The sequence below is a fragment of the Euleptes europaea genome, chromosome 10 (genome assembly GCF_029931775.1).
Source record: "Euleptes europaea isolate rEulEur1 chromosome 10, rEulEur1.hap1, whole genome shotgun sequence".
NCBI lineage: Eukaryota > Metazoa > Chordata > Lepidosauria > Squamata > Sphaerodactylidae > Euleptes > Euleptes europaea.
The window spans coordinates 45,614,867-45,630,600 of record NC_079321.1 but is presented as its reverse complement, the minus strand read 5'-3'; the positions used below and the strand labels follow the sequence as shown (position 1 = coordinate 45,630,600).

The 15,734-nt window shown below is 41.6% G+C and overlaps 1 protein-coding gene across 1 annotated transcript in view; it reads right to left on the bottom strand.

Moving 5' to 3' along the window:
- The window catches only part of COL19A1 (collagen type XIX alpha 1 chain), a 54,030-nt gene that overhangs the window by 14,333 nt on the left and 23,963 nt on the right, over nucleotides 1-15,734 (bottom strand). The window contains exons 16-21 of the mRNA XM_056856175.1: nucleotides 12,719-12,763; nucleotides 12,558-12,620; nucleotides 11,645-11,680; nucleotides 11,451-11,495; nucleotides 3,023-3,184; nucleotides 2,710-2,776 (exon numbers count right to left, since the gene is read on the bottom strand). Of these exons, the coding sequence (XP_056712153.1) occupies nucleotides 2,710-2,776; nucleotides 3,023-3,184; nucleotides 11,451-11,495; nucleotides 11,645-11,680; nucleotides 12,558-12,620; nucleotides 12,719-12,763 (418 nt within the window). The remainder of the gene's footprint in view (nucleotides 1-2,709; nucleotides 2,777-3,022; nucleotides 3,185-11,450; nucleotides 11,496-11,644; nucleotides 11,681-12,557; nucleotides 12,621-12,718; nucleotides 12,764-15,734) is intronic.

Sequence of the window (15,734 nt, the reverse complement as noted above, 5' to 3'; positions counted from 1 at the left end):
TCCTATTAGTTGCCATGACTAGCAGCCACTGATGATCCTCTGTGAGAACTTCAATTGTTGCAGACTCCTGGTACAAATTACAGCTGGCATTGATTCTATGCTCCTAACATTGGGGAATAAGGATAGATTAGGAACTCTGCTTGTTTACCAGATGCCTAGTTCCCCAGTGGACACCCTCATTGAGTTGGGAAAGGTGCTCTAGGATGTGCAGCTGAAGATGCCAAGACTGATTGTTCTGGGTGACTTCAACATGCATGCTGAGTTCTTCTCACCATGGCCATCCCAGAATTTTATAGCTTCTTTGGCTGCCCTGGGCCTTTCTCAAATAGTGACGAGCCCAACACATGAAAGAAGTCACACCTTGGACTTAATCTTTTGCACTGAGCCTTTAAGGGAAAATCTTGTTTGGGGGTTGGATATACAGCCTGAACCATGGTCTGACCACTCTCTACTCAAGGAAAGGGTGAATATGGTACCAACAACCTGCAAAGGGGGGGGGGTAGTTAAAATAGGAAGACCTATGAAGCAATGATGACAGCAGCAAAGAAATAATATTTCTCTGCAACCATTTCATCAGCTAACTCATCACCATCCCAATTGTTTAAGGTATCTTGGCACCTGCTGAATCCTAAATCTGAACCTTTATTGTTTCAGGAACAGACAATTAGCTGTGATACAAAGTTATCAGCAAAGTTTTTGCTGATTAAATAACACAAATACACTCTGATCTGGATGCCAGGCAGAAGAAATTCCTAAAACATTGTGTGGTCTGCTTATGGACCATTTTGAGCCAGTGACTGTGATGGATGTTGACAAGATGCTGGAATCTGTTAAAGACCAGTACTTGTGCACTGGATCCTCGCCCATCTTGGCTGCTAAAAATCATGTAATAAGCACATTAATGAGCCACTGATGTGCACCATAAATTATTTATTTATTCTCTAACTCATGGCACCTTCCCTCAGCCACTCAAAGAGGTGGTTGTCTATCCGCTACCTAAAAACCCATCCCTACCATAAACTGAGGTGGCCAGTTACTGTATCTCCCAGTCACTAATCTGCCCTTCCTGGGCAAAAGGATTAAGACAGCAGTAGCAGACCAACTCCAGGTCTTCTGGAACAACTCATATGCTCTGAACTCTTTTCAGTCTGGTTTCAGGCCAGACTAAGAGACAGAGATGGCTCTGGTGGCTTTAGGTGATGACCTTCATCTGACTGTAGACAAAGGCCATGATTGTTTATTTCTCCTATTGGATTTATATGCAGCCTTTGATACAGTAGATCATGACATCCTGGTGTTTAGAGGCGGAAGTGGGTATCAGGGGATGTGTCTTGGACTGGTTTAAATAATTCCTCAGGAACTGGACTCAAAGGGTTGCCATTGGAGACCAGTTAACTTCAGTGTGGGAGTTAACTGACCCTGGCCAAAATACGACTAGTTGGAAGAGCAACTAGAAAATTCATGTGCGTATATATTTACCCCAGGGCAGGCTTCACATCAACACTTAAATCTTAGCCTTGGTCAGTTCAGAGTTTTTGCATGCCACCTGCTTACCCAGGAACAAATGAAAATTGGTCATGTAAATATTTACATCAAACTTGCCTAATCTGTGACTTACCAAGCCGGCACAGCCTACCAGCTATGTATAGCCCTGGCAGGCTCTGTGAGCCTTCTGTTTTTGGTAGCTGCCTGGAGTGGCAAAGGCAGGAGCATCATCAAGAATCTGGCAGGCCAAAATACATGGCTGGTGGGCTGTAATTAACTGAGGTTCCTTAGCTAATATTGTGGATGTGCCTTAGGTAATCCTTCAGGTCCTTACCATTTTTACTATTCCAGTAATCTAAAAACAAAATAAATGTTTCAATCAACAGTCTTCTGAATTACCTGAGTGTAATGTATACACTTCTAAATCACTTGGAGATCAAAGCTATCCATATATACTGAGAAGTAAGCTCTCCCAAACATAGGGAACTTTACTTCTGAGTAGACATGCATAGGATTGTGCTAGTCTGGGAATTGCCTCACTAACAGTGCATTCCTAAAGAGATTTACTCCAGTTTAAGCCCATTCATTTCAATGGGCTTAGACTGGAGTAATTCTCCTTAGGAATGCACTGTAAGGCTGCAATCCTTAATATTCTTACTAAATGGTAAATCCCATTGAACTCAATTGGATTTACATTGGAGTATACATGCTATCATATTTTCGTCACGTCATGAGACGACAAGAGTCACTGGAAAAGACAGTCATGCTAGGAAAAGTTGAGGGCAGCAGGAAAAGAGGAAGACCCAACAAGCGATGGATTGACTCAATAAAGGAAGCGACAGCCTTCAATTTGCAAGATCTGAGCAAGGCTGTCAAAGATAGGACATTTTGGAGGACTTTCATTCATAGAGTCGCCATGAGTCGGAAGTGACTTGACGGCACTTAACACACACACAAAAACACACACACACACACACACACATATACATGCTTAGGATTGGACAGCATGAATTTGTCTGTGTTAGGCTTCCTTTTTTATTCTACCTAAGGCTACAGACCTAAACCCAGCTGCTGCAGAGTAAGTCCCAATAAACCGACATAGGACTGTGCTGCACATGTTAAATAAACCCAGAGAATATGCCTTCAACCGTTACATTCCAGAAGAAAAATAATTAAGTGAACATTTATAACACATGTAAAAGAATTACATTTTGCTTTCCTCACCTTCAAAAACTCTAAGAACCTCTTGTCTGACATATTTCTTCATTTCTTCGAATGAAATGGCATCAGCCTGATGAAATAATTTTTTAAAAGGTAAATATAAGGATAGTTCTTTGTATCAAAATAATCAAAGCAAAGATGCTGAATTCTGTTTGGCAATATGTATTATAAGAGCTTGGCAATAAGATCAATATTTATAAATTTAACACCGAACAAAGATGAAACTCACAATGACAGTAAAATCTGCATATTTAAAATTTAGTCCTGCTTGAAAATATTAGTTTTTGTCAGCTCCTTCACAACCCAGTGGCCTTACCGGTAAGCCGGGGACACCTGGATGGCCCTGAGGACCTGGTGACCCAGGGTTGCCCTTGTCCCCATGTGGCCCAGTAGGTCCTAGAGATCCTTTGTCTCCGGGTAAGCCAGGTTTTCCTCTTTCACCTTGAGGCCCTCTGTCTCCTGGTATGCCTTGATCCCCCTATTCAAAAGAAAGTGAGGGGTTTTTTGTCATATCTGTCTGACTCTCAGTTGTCTTCCATTTGTTGAAATCTGAGTCAAGGATGTTGAGAACTATTTCATTAAACTGCAGCACAATTACAAAGAGAGGACAAGGCTATTATGAAGAGTATGTGATCAAACAAATGTTATGCTCCTGTATTCACACTCACTGTATTATCTGAGTTCTAAAAAAAATCATATATATATGAATATATAAGGCTAGAATGATAATGACAGTTAAGTGTTGGTTTGCCAGGCCTGAACAGTCTTCTGGGAAAGATAGAAACAAAAAAATTACCTTCTACAGCTTTGTGCCTAATCAAAATTCTTGCTGTTTTCTGCAATGATGGTGCCAGGGGTCATGGGAAATTTCAAGAGCATGGAAAAATTACTTTAAGAGAAGCAAAATGATAATAGCAACTGAATGACTTGAAAGGGGGCACATGGGTTAAGTATACAAAAAAGTTACAAGAATCTCACAAAAATGTTATATAACATGGATCTCTAAGTGCTAGTGAGCTACAGAATGGTAGCATTACTTTTGTTCTTAACTGAGCTAACAGACACATTATTCAAGCATCAATATGACTGGGAATAACAGCTGGATGAGCCCTCAACATAAGGTTAAACAATGAGAGTGAAAGCCCATTCCTAAAGGGGGGGTAGATCCACGGCGGCCGGGAGCGGTGGAACCACACCGCTTCCTCTGAGGCTTCCCAGCCCTTTAAAAAAATAAAATAAAGGAAAATAGGGGGAAATTTCCCATTGAAAAATGCAAGGCTGCACCACCAAAAAAGGTGGTGCAGCCCTGCTGCTGCTCTAGGAGGCGTTCCTGGGCCAAAAGGACTGTGGAAGCTGCCTAAAGGCAGCTGCACCCCTGGGAATGCCTCCCCCATGCCAGCATGGCTGTTCTCTTCCAGGATTTAGTTCCTGGACTGGCCGCCTAGGCAGCAGGGGCCGGCGGAGCTCTGTCACTCCTGGACACTGTCATGTTTGCCCCCGCACCGGCGTGTTTGCCACTTTATCCTGTGATAAAGTGGCACCTACTCTGGTGCGGGGTCATGCTGGCTCCTATGGAGATTCAGTCCCCCTTCTCAGGATTGCAGCCTGAGACGACATAAGACCAGCAATGGCCTGTACACGTGCATTCTCTATGGTGGCTCCCACAGTTTGGAAAGGCTTGCCTAAGGAGATCAGGAAGGCCCCCATACCTCTATCATTTCATAGAATGTGTAAAACAAAATGTTCAGGAGGGCATTTTTAAAAAGGGAGTAAAGCTATAGTATAATGGAACAACCTAGGAGGTCACTTTTATAAGGGATTGGATTGTAGCACCCTGAACTGTTTATTGTAGAGATCACCTTGCTTTTACTGCATTGTTCTCTACCTTTGTAATCCACTGTCTGCATAATTATAGACAGGTTTTTGTTTGCATGATTTCCAATTTTGTAATCCTAGTCCTATTGCAGTGCTTATGCTGTCAGATGGACTTTTAAAATATATTTGTAACTGTCTGGAGTCTCAGTGAGAAAGGCGGGATATAAATGAAGTAAATAAATAAATAAATGTTTATGAAACTTTGGTTGTCATAAAAGTTATGGCAAATGAGTCGACTTTTGTTGGCTCAGTTTCTGGAACACATAAACAGAAGCTGACCATGGAATGTCAGATAGCTGCTTGACAACTCACCACAGTGTGAACATAACCATGTGAGGAATTGATTACATATGACATATTGTCTAGTCCAGAGTTGTCAACTTTGCAACAGAAAATGTAGCAGAGCTTTTAAAAGTAGCTTGAAGTGCAGATATTAACAGGTGACTCCATGGTGACAATATTTAATTTACCTGCTGATTTCTGAATATCAAAAAGGAAAAGAGATGGGTGGTAATCTTAACTGTGCCATGTGATGAGGCAGATTTTACCATCTCCTAACAAACCAATGCAAACTGGGATAGTGATGATGTGGTGGTACAAAATACACCTTATAGCCAGGTACTACCAAAAACTGGTTTCCCATGCATGAATAATTTGCTGTGTTGGTATGTAGCTCCCATATAGTAAGTTTCCACCTGAAGCTGAAAAAGAGAAAGAACAGGAAAATAGATGTGGATCCAACCTTCTTCTAAGGAGCTTTACTTCGTTAGCAGAAGAGCCAATTAAGGTGGTGGAAGTCTCCTTAGGCTGGAGGAAGGCTTCAAACATGCAGTGGAGTGGTAGGATACAAGCAGGATTCACCCCACTGAAAGCAATTGCTTGTACAGATACTAGTATAGGCCTCCAGGCTGATTCTGCATTAAGCAGGGGGTTGGACTGCATGGCCTGTATGGCCCCTTCAAACTATCATTCTATGATATTAAGATATTATGAACATTCATGGATGCCAAGAAAGCACAAGACACAGTAACTATGAGGTTCTGTTCTGAATGAAGACTACTACTCGAGGAAGCTGTTTAGCCTTGATGGTCAATGACAGATGATAAAGAAATTGTGGAGCTCCCTGCCCTGGGATGTGGTGATGGCTGCCAACTTAGAAGGCTTTAAGAGGGAATGGACATGTTCATGGAGGAGAGGGCTATCCACGGCTACTAGTCAAAATGAATACTAGTCATGATGCATACCTATTCTCTCCAGGATCAGAGGAGCATGCCTATTCTATTAGGTGCTGTGGAACACAGGCAGGATAATGCTGCTGCAGTTGTCTTGTTTGTGGGCTTCCTAGAGGCACCTGGTTGGCCACTGTGTGAACAGATTTCTGGACTTGATGGACCTAGGTCTGATCCAGCATGGCTTTTCTTATGTTCTTATGATAACAATCACTTCTATTTGAGGCAGACATGTAAACTAATTTGTACAGATTTAATTCCTCTGAGATAAAATAAATTTGGTATCAGCAATTTAAACAGTAACAGTTTTCATAACTATTCTGTTTGATAATAATTTTTAAAACGACCATAAAAGTTTACTGTTAGAGCTGAACTAAAGTCGCGAACATACATTTGAATTTCCAGTGAACAGAGAGATGCCACTGAAGGTCACAGACTTTTGTTGCCTCACCATTTACATTAATCAAAAAACTGTGCAAGGAAAGAAAAAAAAATGGAAAGAATAAACACACTACCCTGAAAACTCGGACATAAATTAAAAAATAGTGAAACAAACCAAATTGTGTCCTGAAAATTGCTGCCATATTGATTTTATAACAAATGTTTGACTGGTTTAAATTATGGTAAATATTTGAAAATAAACTCACATGTGATTAAAAAGGGGAAGAGAAAACAGAGAAAAGTACAGATTACTGGTGAAAGTTGAAGACCTTTCTGTCAAATAATTTGACCTCTGAGTCTGTTTCATTTCCAGTGGCTTAACAATTGCTAGTAACTGTAAAGACTTCATACTAAAACCCTGATAAATTCTGACAAATTAGTTGAATTCACAACCAATTCCTGACAAGATAAATATTATCATCCATGCAGAGTCAGCAAAGGATGAAAAGCTATAACCTCTGCAAGCTAACTCTCATCAAGTATAGCAATTAACTGCCCTAAATTACTAACAAATTATTAGCATTAAGGGAAGTAACAGGGGCCAATCTGAATTGTAAACATTGCTATTTTTGAGGTAAGACTACTAATAACTCAATTTCCTGCTATGTCAAATAAGCACTAATTTTACTCATTTTATATTAGTATTATATAAAAGATATGCATATCATTATTAGTGGTTTTTCTAGAGATAGGAGTGGTCTATTGAGGATGGAATGCCTGCATGTCCGATGGTTGGTTCGCCAATGCAACAGAGCCTTTATGGGATTTATGGTGATGTCACAAACATTCCTCTTATCACTCACTGTAGAATAAACCCTGCTGATTTCAGCAGAAAAGATTTATGAACTTCCTTATTTCTCCCACTGAAATCAACTGGATTTTAAAGGGCTAACCTCTGGATGGATCATGACCTAGTTTAAATCTAGAATGAGCAAAAGGTACTGAAATGCACATGACTGTAAAGGAAAATGCATTTGTGAGTGTACACCTGGGACTGAATCTGGGGCTGAATCTGATTAACTTCACACAACCAGTCACAATTCTGACATCAACTGGTCTTTTAAGAGGGACTGGAATCACAGAGCTGGGAAATCAAAGGTGTCTGGAGATTGTTGCAGTTCCTTGTTTACCAAATACCTTCAACTGGTATAACCTTAAACTGCACCAGGAAAGATTGGAAATTTATCTTCAAAGTTTTATACCTTTGGAGACAGTGCTCCTTTTATTTATTTTATTTTTTTGAAGTTCAGAGAGAATTCCTGGGAGGCCTGGAGCTGTGCCTGGCTCTGCAACAGGGAGCTGCTCCAGGCCCAAAGTAGCTGACAGGCACCACAGCTGCTGTGGCTGGTAAGGTATGGTAAGAGGAAGACAGATGGGGGAGAATATTGACAAGAAGGGGAGCAGGAAGAAAGAGGGGGGATTGTCAGAGAAGAGGTTGAGGGAGAAATAGACAGGAGGGTAGGTTGATAGAGAAAGGGATGGGAGATTAATGGAGAAGGGGTGGGGGCAAAAGAGATAGATGGTAGGTTGACAGATAAGGGGAGGGGAGAAATAGAGAGGGGGAAGATTGACTGAGAATGGGGGAGAAAGAGAGGTGGGGAAGATTGACAGAAAGGGAGGGGTGAGAAAGTCAGGGAAAATTGTTAGAGAAGGGGGGAGAGGGAAGGAAGCAAATGGGGGAACGGATTCACCCTGTCCACAAGTTTCTTACAGGTCCACACTTGTATATTCTAACAGCCAAGTTGGCCAAATCTGAGGATACTTGAATCTGTTGACTGGAGCTGTGAACGGATAAGACAGATATTTCTACAAACCTGAAAAATGCCCCAGGTTTCTAGAAAAAACTGAAATCCAAATTGGGGGGTTAAAAACACAAAATGATAAAAGTGCCTCTACCTTTAAAAAATGGAAACTATCAGTGGCAGTTAGGGCTGTCGATTCGGTTCGTCCCGAACTGAAAAACAGCCGAATTTCCCCTGATTCGGCGGTTTTTAGTTCGGATGGAACCAAACTCAAAAAAGGCGGGAAAACGGGGAGCCAAATTCAGCGAATTCGGGGTGTTCGGTGAATAAATTCAGCAAATTCGGGGTTCGGCGCAGCAGCATAACCGTCAGTAAGCAGCATTCTCCTGCAGCCAATCGGTGGCCAAGCTGGGTCTTCTTCTGGCCAATCAGTTTGAGTGATTGAGTGCATGAGCCCAGCTGCTGCGCGGCCCGGGGAGAGAAAGAGAGAGTATCTGTTTGTGTGCAAGAGAGAAATCCCCATGTGTGTGTGTGGGTGCTTGTGCACATTTGCTCCTTTCCGTGGCTGCAGGGGGCACATTTTTTGGGGGTAGAGACCCCAAAATTTCAGCGGAGCTTCAAAGGACCCTTCTTGCAAGACCCCCCAAGTTTTGTAAACATTGGGTAAGGGGGTCCCAAGATATGGGGTCCCCCCTTTTCCCTATTGGGATGAATGGGATCAGCCAATCCTGTGTGCATCTCGAGAGCGGCAAATCCATGCTTAAATGGAATCATATTGGATTATCCAGTCCTCCCAGTCCCTCCTGATGGATAATTATAGATTAAAGCCCCTTTTGGGGCTTTAATCTATAATTTTTCTCCTGTGTGTGTGTGTGTGGGGGAAGCAGAGTCTGTGTGTGTGTGGGGAGGGAGCAGTTTCTGTGGGTGGGGGGGGAAGCAAAAGGGGGCTTTCGCCCATTCTGTCTGTGCCCCCTCGAGTCTCTCTCTCCCTGGTTGGAGGGGAGGCTTCAGTTGTGTGTCCTCAGGTTTTCCCTCATTCATAAGATCGGTTAGGTCTATTTTGATGCTTGCTCAAAAATTGTTTTCAAATTGTGACTTAAAGAATGCATTTTCCTGGTCCCGAGTCCGATGCAAAAGGGGAAATTCCACCCCTCCTGCTCCTTATGCTTAGCTAGCATGCCTCTGTCCCTTTCCATGGTTTGCAAACTCCCAGGCGTCAGGTGTTGCTTTGCATGGTTGTAAACGTGATGGTTTTCATGGTTGTGTTGCTTTTCATGGTTTGCAAACTTCTTCACACCTGCCCCGGCCTTGCTCCCCGCAGCTCAGCTGTTTGTCGGGGCTGGGAGCTTTGAGTGGGCGGCAAGCTCTGCTAATTGCAAACGCACATTAAAAAGGGGGGACCCTTTTCGGGGCCCATATCTCAGCCCCCGCTGATCCAATCTTTACAAAACTTGGAGGTTATTGCAAGAAGGGTCCTTTGAAGCTACGCTGAAAGTTTGGGACCTCTACCCCCCAAAGTGCCCCCCCCGGAGCCGCGGAAAGGTGCGGTTGTGATTTTAATGGCTTTATTCGGCTGAATTTCCCCCCGAGCTCATGCCGAATTGCATGGACCCGAAGCAGGGGAGTTCGGACTTCGGTATTTCCTGAATAAAAACGGGCCAAATTTTGCTGAATCTGAATTTTACCCAAAAAAAATTTCAGCAGCCCTAGTGGCAGTTGCTAGACAACATAGAATTTTAGTGTTGATTTCTATCAGTGAAAGGCAGGGGGAGGGACCTTTTCAGGGCTGGTTTGGAGGAAGGATTAATCAGGGGCTGGGCAGGCAGCAACCACTGGGTGACTTGATACCACCTGACTTTAGGGTTGACAGGTCCCTCTTTGCCACGGGCAGGAGGTTTTTGGGGCACAGCTTAAGGAGGGTGGAGTTTGGGGAGGGGAGGGACTTCAATGCCATAGAGTCCAGTTGCCAAAGCAGACATTTTCTCCAGTGGAACTGATTCCTATTGGCTGGAGATCAGTTGTAATGGAAGATTTCCAGCTAGTACCTGGAGGTTGGCAACCCTACCTGACTTGCACAAGTCCCCTAGGCCTGGTTCCTTACTACTGTTCCAACAGCAGCCACCCTATGAAAAAGAGTGTGGTTTAGAGTTTCAAAGTAGGGTCTTGGAGACCAAGGTTGGAATTCCCACTCTGTTTTGGAAACTCTGGGGGCTTCCAGTCAAGGGAAAGAAGAAATAGTGGAGGAGGGGAAAATGAGATAATTGAAATGTAGTTGAAAATTTCCTCTTTAACAGACTCATCTGGTTTGATTTTGCTCCAAAATATAATAAAAGGACACTTGGTCTTTTGATGATTGATATCCTTCCCAGAATTTCATATATGCAGATATCTTTTCCATAAGCATCATGTGCCATGTTTTTTGAAGCAATTTTTCAGTATCAGGAACATTTTCCTGTTTCCAAACCTGTGCTAATAGCAGCCTTGCTGATATGAACACATTCCTAATTAAATGTTTCATTTTGAATTCCTTGAGGAATAAAGTTTACAAGAGGTATTTTAGAATCACATGGAAGTTTTATTTGCAAAAGCTCATTAACCTCTGAATATTCCATCCCAATATTTTTGTACAATAGGGTAATGCCACCAAACATGAATAAAGGAACCTAACTGCCTTCTGCACCGCCAGCACAAACCTGAATCAGAGCGTGCCATTTTTAATTAATCTTTCCAGTGTAAGATACCATCTAAGCATATTTTAAGGATAGTCTCCCTTATAACTCCATTTGCTGAACCTTTTTTATTCCTTTATGTAAATTAATCCACAATTTTTCAGGTATATTCACTAACAAATTTTTCCCTATCTATCTTTACAAATATTACTTCTCAGTTCCACATTTGCCATTAAAGCATAAATGGTTGCCACAAACCATCTCTACTTACTTAGCTGTACTAAGATTAACTCAGATTTTCTAAGAGGCCAAGAATGTTTATTTGAGATTGTTTAATTTGTAGAAACTTCCTAATTTGAAGACATTGATAAAAGGTTAGGGCCAAATTCCCATTTCGTTGTAATTCTGAGAAGGATATAATGGTATGTTCCTTAAGAAAATCAATTATCCTAATCAAACCTAAACAGGACCGTTTTGCTTTGCAAAATCCTCATGAAGCAAGACCAGCATGCAGGAATATGCTTGCCAACTAACCTTAATATATATGTTACTTTTTTAAAAAAATTAAAAATATATTTTCAGTTGGCTCTCTCATTGGTGCTTGCACAAAGGCTGTTTATCAGTGCTCCAAGTAAGAAAGGCAACCCAGTGTTGCATTTGGTGCACAGTCTTGCTTCACCTCAGTCAATGGGTATTTTCCATTTAAGGCAAACTGATTGCATTTATGACCTTAGCAGCTGGACAAATTTTATGATGAGCCAAACTCCCAACATAAAAATATAACTTACTCGTTCTCCTTTGGGGCCTCTGTCACCAGGTCTTCCCATTAAACCCTGCAAAGGAGGAAGATATTGTGAAAACATCAGTTATCTGGTTAAGAGACTATCTCAATTAATCTTTCGCTATGGCCAAGAGCAGTTGTCTGAAATGAAGAATTAGAAACTTTATGTAAACCAAAACTTATAAACCATAGCTTTCCTACCTGAGGACCAGGCAATCCATCCTTCCCATTTATGCCCTAGGAAAAAGAATAATAATCATATTCTTTAATTAAAAAAACAACAGCTTCTGGTCTGTGATATTGCAAGCATTTAATATCATAATATAAAAACTGCTGAGTGTCTAAGCTTTTTTCTTAGCAAAATACATTCAAGCCTTAGGGGAATTATATGAAAAATCTGAGCTGATTAGATGTAATAGTTGTGATTATTTATGTAGCTGCACTGCATTTTGCAACAGAGCCAACAGCTGCTGCATGGGACAGTGCTTTACAGGAATGAAAACAGTGCAGAGGGGGAGGCAGCCACAGTTTCTGCCCATGAACCTGGATCACCAGGAGGAAAAGTCTCCCATGATTCTGGAAGACACAAAACTCCTGAGAAGTCTACTTCAAAGACCTCAAGTTATTGCTCAAAAAATATGAAGACTTTGTATTGTGTGGAGAGGTTACAGGTGAACCTAAGTTTTCCATATCCAGGCCTGACACAGAGCAGACTTTCCCCCAACAATCCTTGGGGAGCTTTACCTAAGAGCTTAACATATTTTACATTTACAGCTTATTAGTAAGAGACCTGTGATTTTATATTACTAACAGAACAATCTTATGCAGAGTAAAATTGCATAGGATTGCATTATAAGTATGGAGGGGAAGTGCTGGGGTTTTGTGTATCAAAAGAATTTTCAACAGTCCTAATAATTCTTTCTGAATACCTGTTCATATTCTCTCCCATTCATTGATTACTTGGCCCTGAAAGTTCTCGTGAAATGAAGCACGAGAGCGAATCTATCCAAATAGAGCATATCTAGTCAAATATTGTGGTAAATTTCCATGTAATTGTATAATCTAAGAGAACCAGCTTTTCGAGCATTGAGGGAATCACTTGTGAATTACTTACTGGTATTCCAGTTGGTCCTTCTGGCCCAGGGAAGCCAATGTCTCCGACAGGGCCCCTTTCACCCTTGGGAAAAGGAAAAGGGACCATGAAATCTTTCTGGTGACTGAAAATAAGCAGAACATGAGTATCACAAGCAAATGCTCTGTGGTAGGTCCACTTACTGGTTCTCCGGGAATCCCTGCTGGCCCTGGCGCACCAGGCTTTCCCTGTGGAAATTTAAACAAATATACCTTAAAATACAAATTATTTAGCCTACACCATAACTAAAGTTGATTTAATAAATTTAGTAATATTATGCATATGCAGACTATGTAAAAACCGATTTATTAAAATCCTTCTTTAATTATAAGACCCCTGGAGGCATCTGAAAATGATTAGAGATTCTCTGGAGGTATCTAATCCAAAAGGAATACTTACAAAATGTACTGGGATAGATAGTAGATGGCATAAAATAAACAAAATGCTTCTCATTACAATTTGTTAGAAAAGCTGGGCTACCACATTTCCTTATGCAGAACAGTTCTGCAAAGTAGGCTTCTATTCACTGTCATATTATAAATGAGGGACTGATACCACAGCCAATTCAAAAGTGCAGGAAAAAGCATGAATATCACTTCAAAATGCTTGCAAGAAATCACACTCCCTCCCACAACCCCCCCCCCACATACACACACTATGGAAAGCTAATGAGTCACTGGAAAGTTAGGCTAGCCAGACATTTCATGTACAGGCAGTTTCTGACGTGGGGAAACAAATATGCAACCCACTCACACACCTAAGTCCTCAAGCAGTGCATCCTCAATGGCCCATACAGTGAATTACATAGTTTTGAGCCTGAGACAAAATTCTTTTATACCACTTGTCTATTTAAATTTACAAAATTTACGCTACAAAATATTTTAGAGACAAAATAAAAAATAGTTGCTGGACTGCTCCTTCCCCCACATCAACAGCCATTTAGACCAGTTACTTTCTGTGAAAGAGGCAATGGGGGAGAGAAATGATCCCCTGCCTGATCCTGATTCAGCTCCCCAAACTGAAGCATGTTTTTGTGTGCTTGCTTTTTAAACGAAGCCATTGTATTTAGCAAATGTTGTAAGCAACTTTGGGGAATCTGGTCAAAAAACGGGGTTCGGACTTCCCACCGACATGAATGGTGACGGTCATTTGAGAAGCAAGCTGGGAACGAGATCAAGGAGAAAGTACAACATGGGATCGGCAACAATTTTTGTACTGAGACTTCATTAACAAAATACTTAACAGTGCAGATGAGACTAATTGCATACTTCTTATTCAGTCAGAATGCTTAATGATATTTTAAATGTGGAACAAGGCCTGGGATGTACCCGTAGGCAAACCTACTGTATGTATGATTAACCTAAGCGGCTGCTTCGCTCCTGATCCTTAATGCCTTAGACAGTAGATAAATCTTGATTATAAATCAACATGACAGGAAACCATTAATCTAGCTATATGAATTAGACAAATTAGCCTCTTTTTGTCCACATTATATATTTATTTTAGGGAAGCTACTAAAATTAAGCTACTTAGTCTTTGTGTTCTTCAATGGCCTCACATGGAGGAAATGAAAAGTTAAACAGCCACAGTTGCACGTATATATGTTTTTTAAATTTATGAAAGACATCCATAATTCAAAAGCAATTCCTGAACTGCATGGGAGCTGCTCCATTTTAATAGCAAAAAGTTAATTTGCATAAAAATTACTTCATTATCCTGAAGGCTGAATGCTTCTTTCTTAAACAGAAATGCAATTAAAACAAAACAAAATTATTTATTTCCTTTAGTAAAGACTTATACTTATCACCACAAATGGGCAAATCAAAATACCAGCTTATCGCCATGTTTACTTTTATACAGCACTTTTAATGGCTTTGGCAAAAATGCTTTTTCGGGAGTCTGGTTGCAAATACACATTATTGCTCTCATGCGGCCATCACTACAAACAACCACTGGGTGCCTCCTCCTCCTTTCTTTCCCACAAAATCGCAGTGCCATCCTAAACCTAAACAGAATTAAAAAGGTAAAGGTCCCCTGTGCAAGCACCAGGTCATTCCTGACCCATGGGGTGACGTCACATCCCAACGTTTCCAAGGCAGACATTGTTTACGGGGTGGTTTGCCAGTGCCTTCCCCAGTCGTCTTCCCTTTACCCCCAGCAAGCTGGGTACTCATTTTACCGACCTCGGAAGGATGGAAGGCTGAGTCAACCTTGAGCCGGCTACCTGAAACCAACTTCCGTCGGGATCGAACTCAGGTAGTGAGCAGAGTTTGGACTGCAGTACTGCAGCTTACCACTCTGTACCACGGGGCTCCAAACAGAATTACACTCTTCCAAATCCACAGAAGGCAATGGGCTGAGAAGAGTATATTTCTGATTAGGAAGCCACAGTAAACAAGGCAATATGTCAACACAGCAACATTGGAGGTTTTTAAATAGAGGCTAGATAGCCATCTGTCAGCAATGCTGATTCTGTGCCCTTAGGCAGATCATGAGAGGGAAGGCAGGAAGATTTGCATCAGTGTTTGGCTCTCGTGGCCCTTTCTTGCATGCCCAGGGTAGTGCCGATCGCCACTTTGAGGTCAGAAAGCAATTTTCCTCCAGACCAGATTGGACCGGGATCCTGGTGGGTTTTTTTCTGGGGGTGGAGTAGGGGTCACTGTGTGTGTGTGTGTGCGGGGGGGGGGAGGTAGCTGTGAATTTCCTGTATTATGAAGGGGGTTGGTCTAGATGACCCTGGTGGTCCCTTCCAATTCTATGATTCTATGATTCTATCATACCTTTTGCCTTCTTCTATAAATATATTAGTTCACACTCTTCAATTAATCTCTCTCAGTAATGTTTTAAATTCTTGCACTTTGAGAGGTGGCTTGCTTTCACATTCTCCCAGTTGTAGCATTAACGAGGGAAGCAGGACAGTATAATAGCTATAAAACTGGTTTCACTGGGTTCCAATGAGAACTTCATTCTGCTGCCATTGGTTGAAATCCTACAATGTCACAGAAGGGCTGGGAGCAGAATACCCTCAATTTCAGTGATGTGATGAAAAAAGGGACTGGGTGGTGAAGGAAGTATAGGGAAGGAGGGATCTTAGCAAGGCACTGAACCACAGGAAGAATAAATCAAAGATGGGAAGGTGAGGCAAGCAGAATGAGCAGA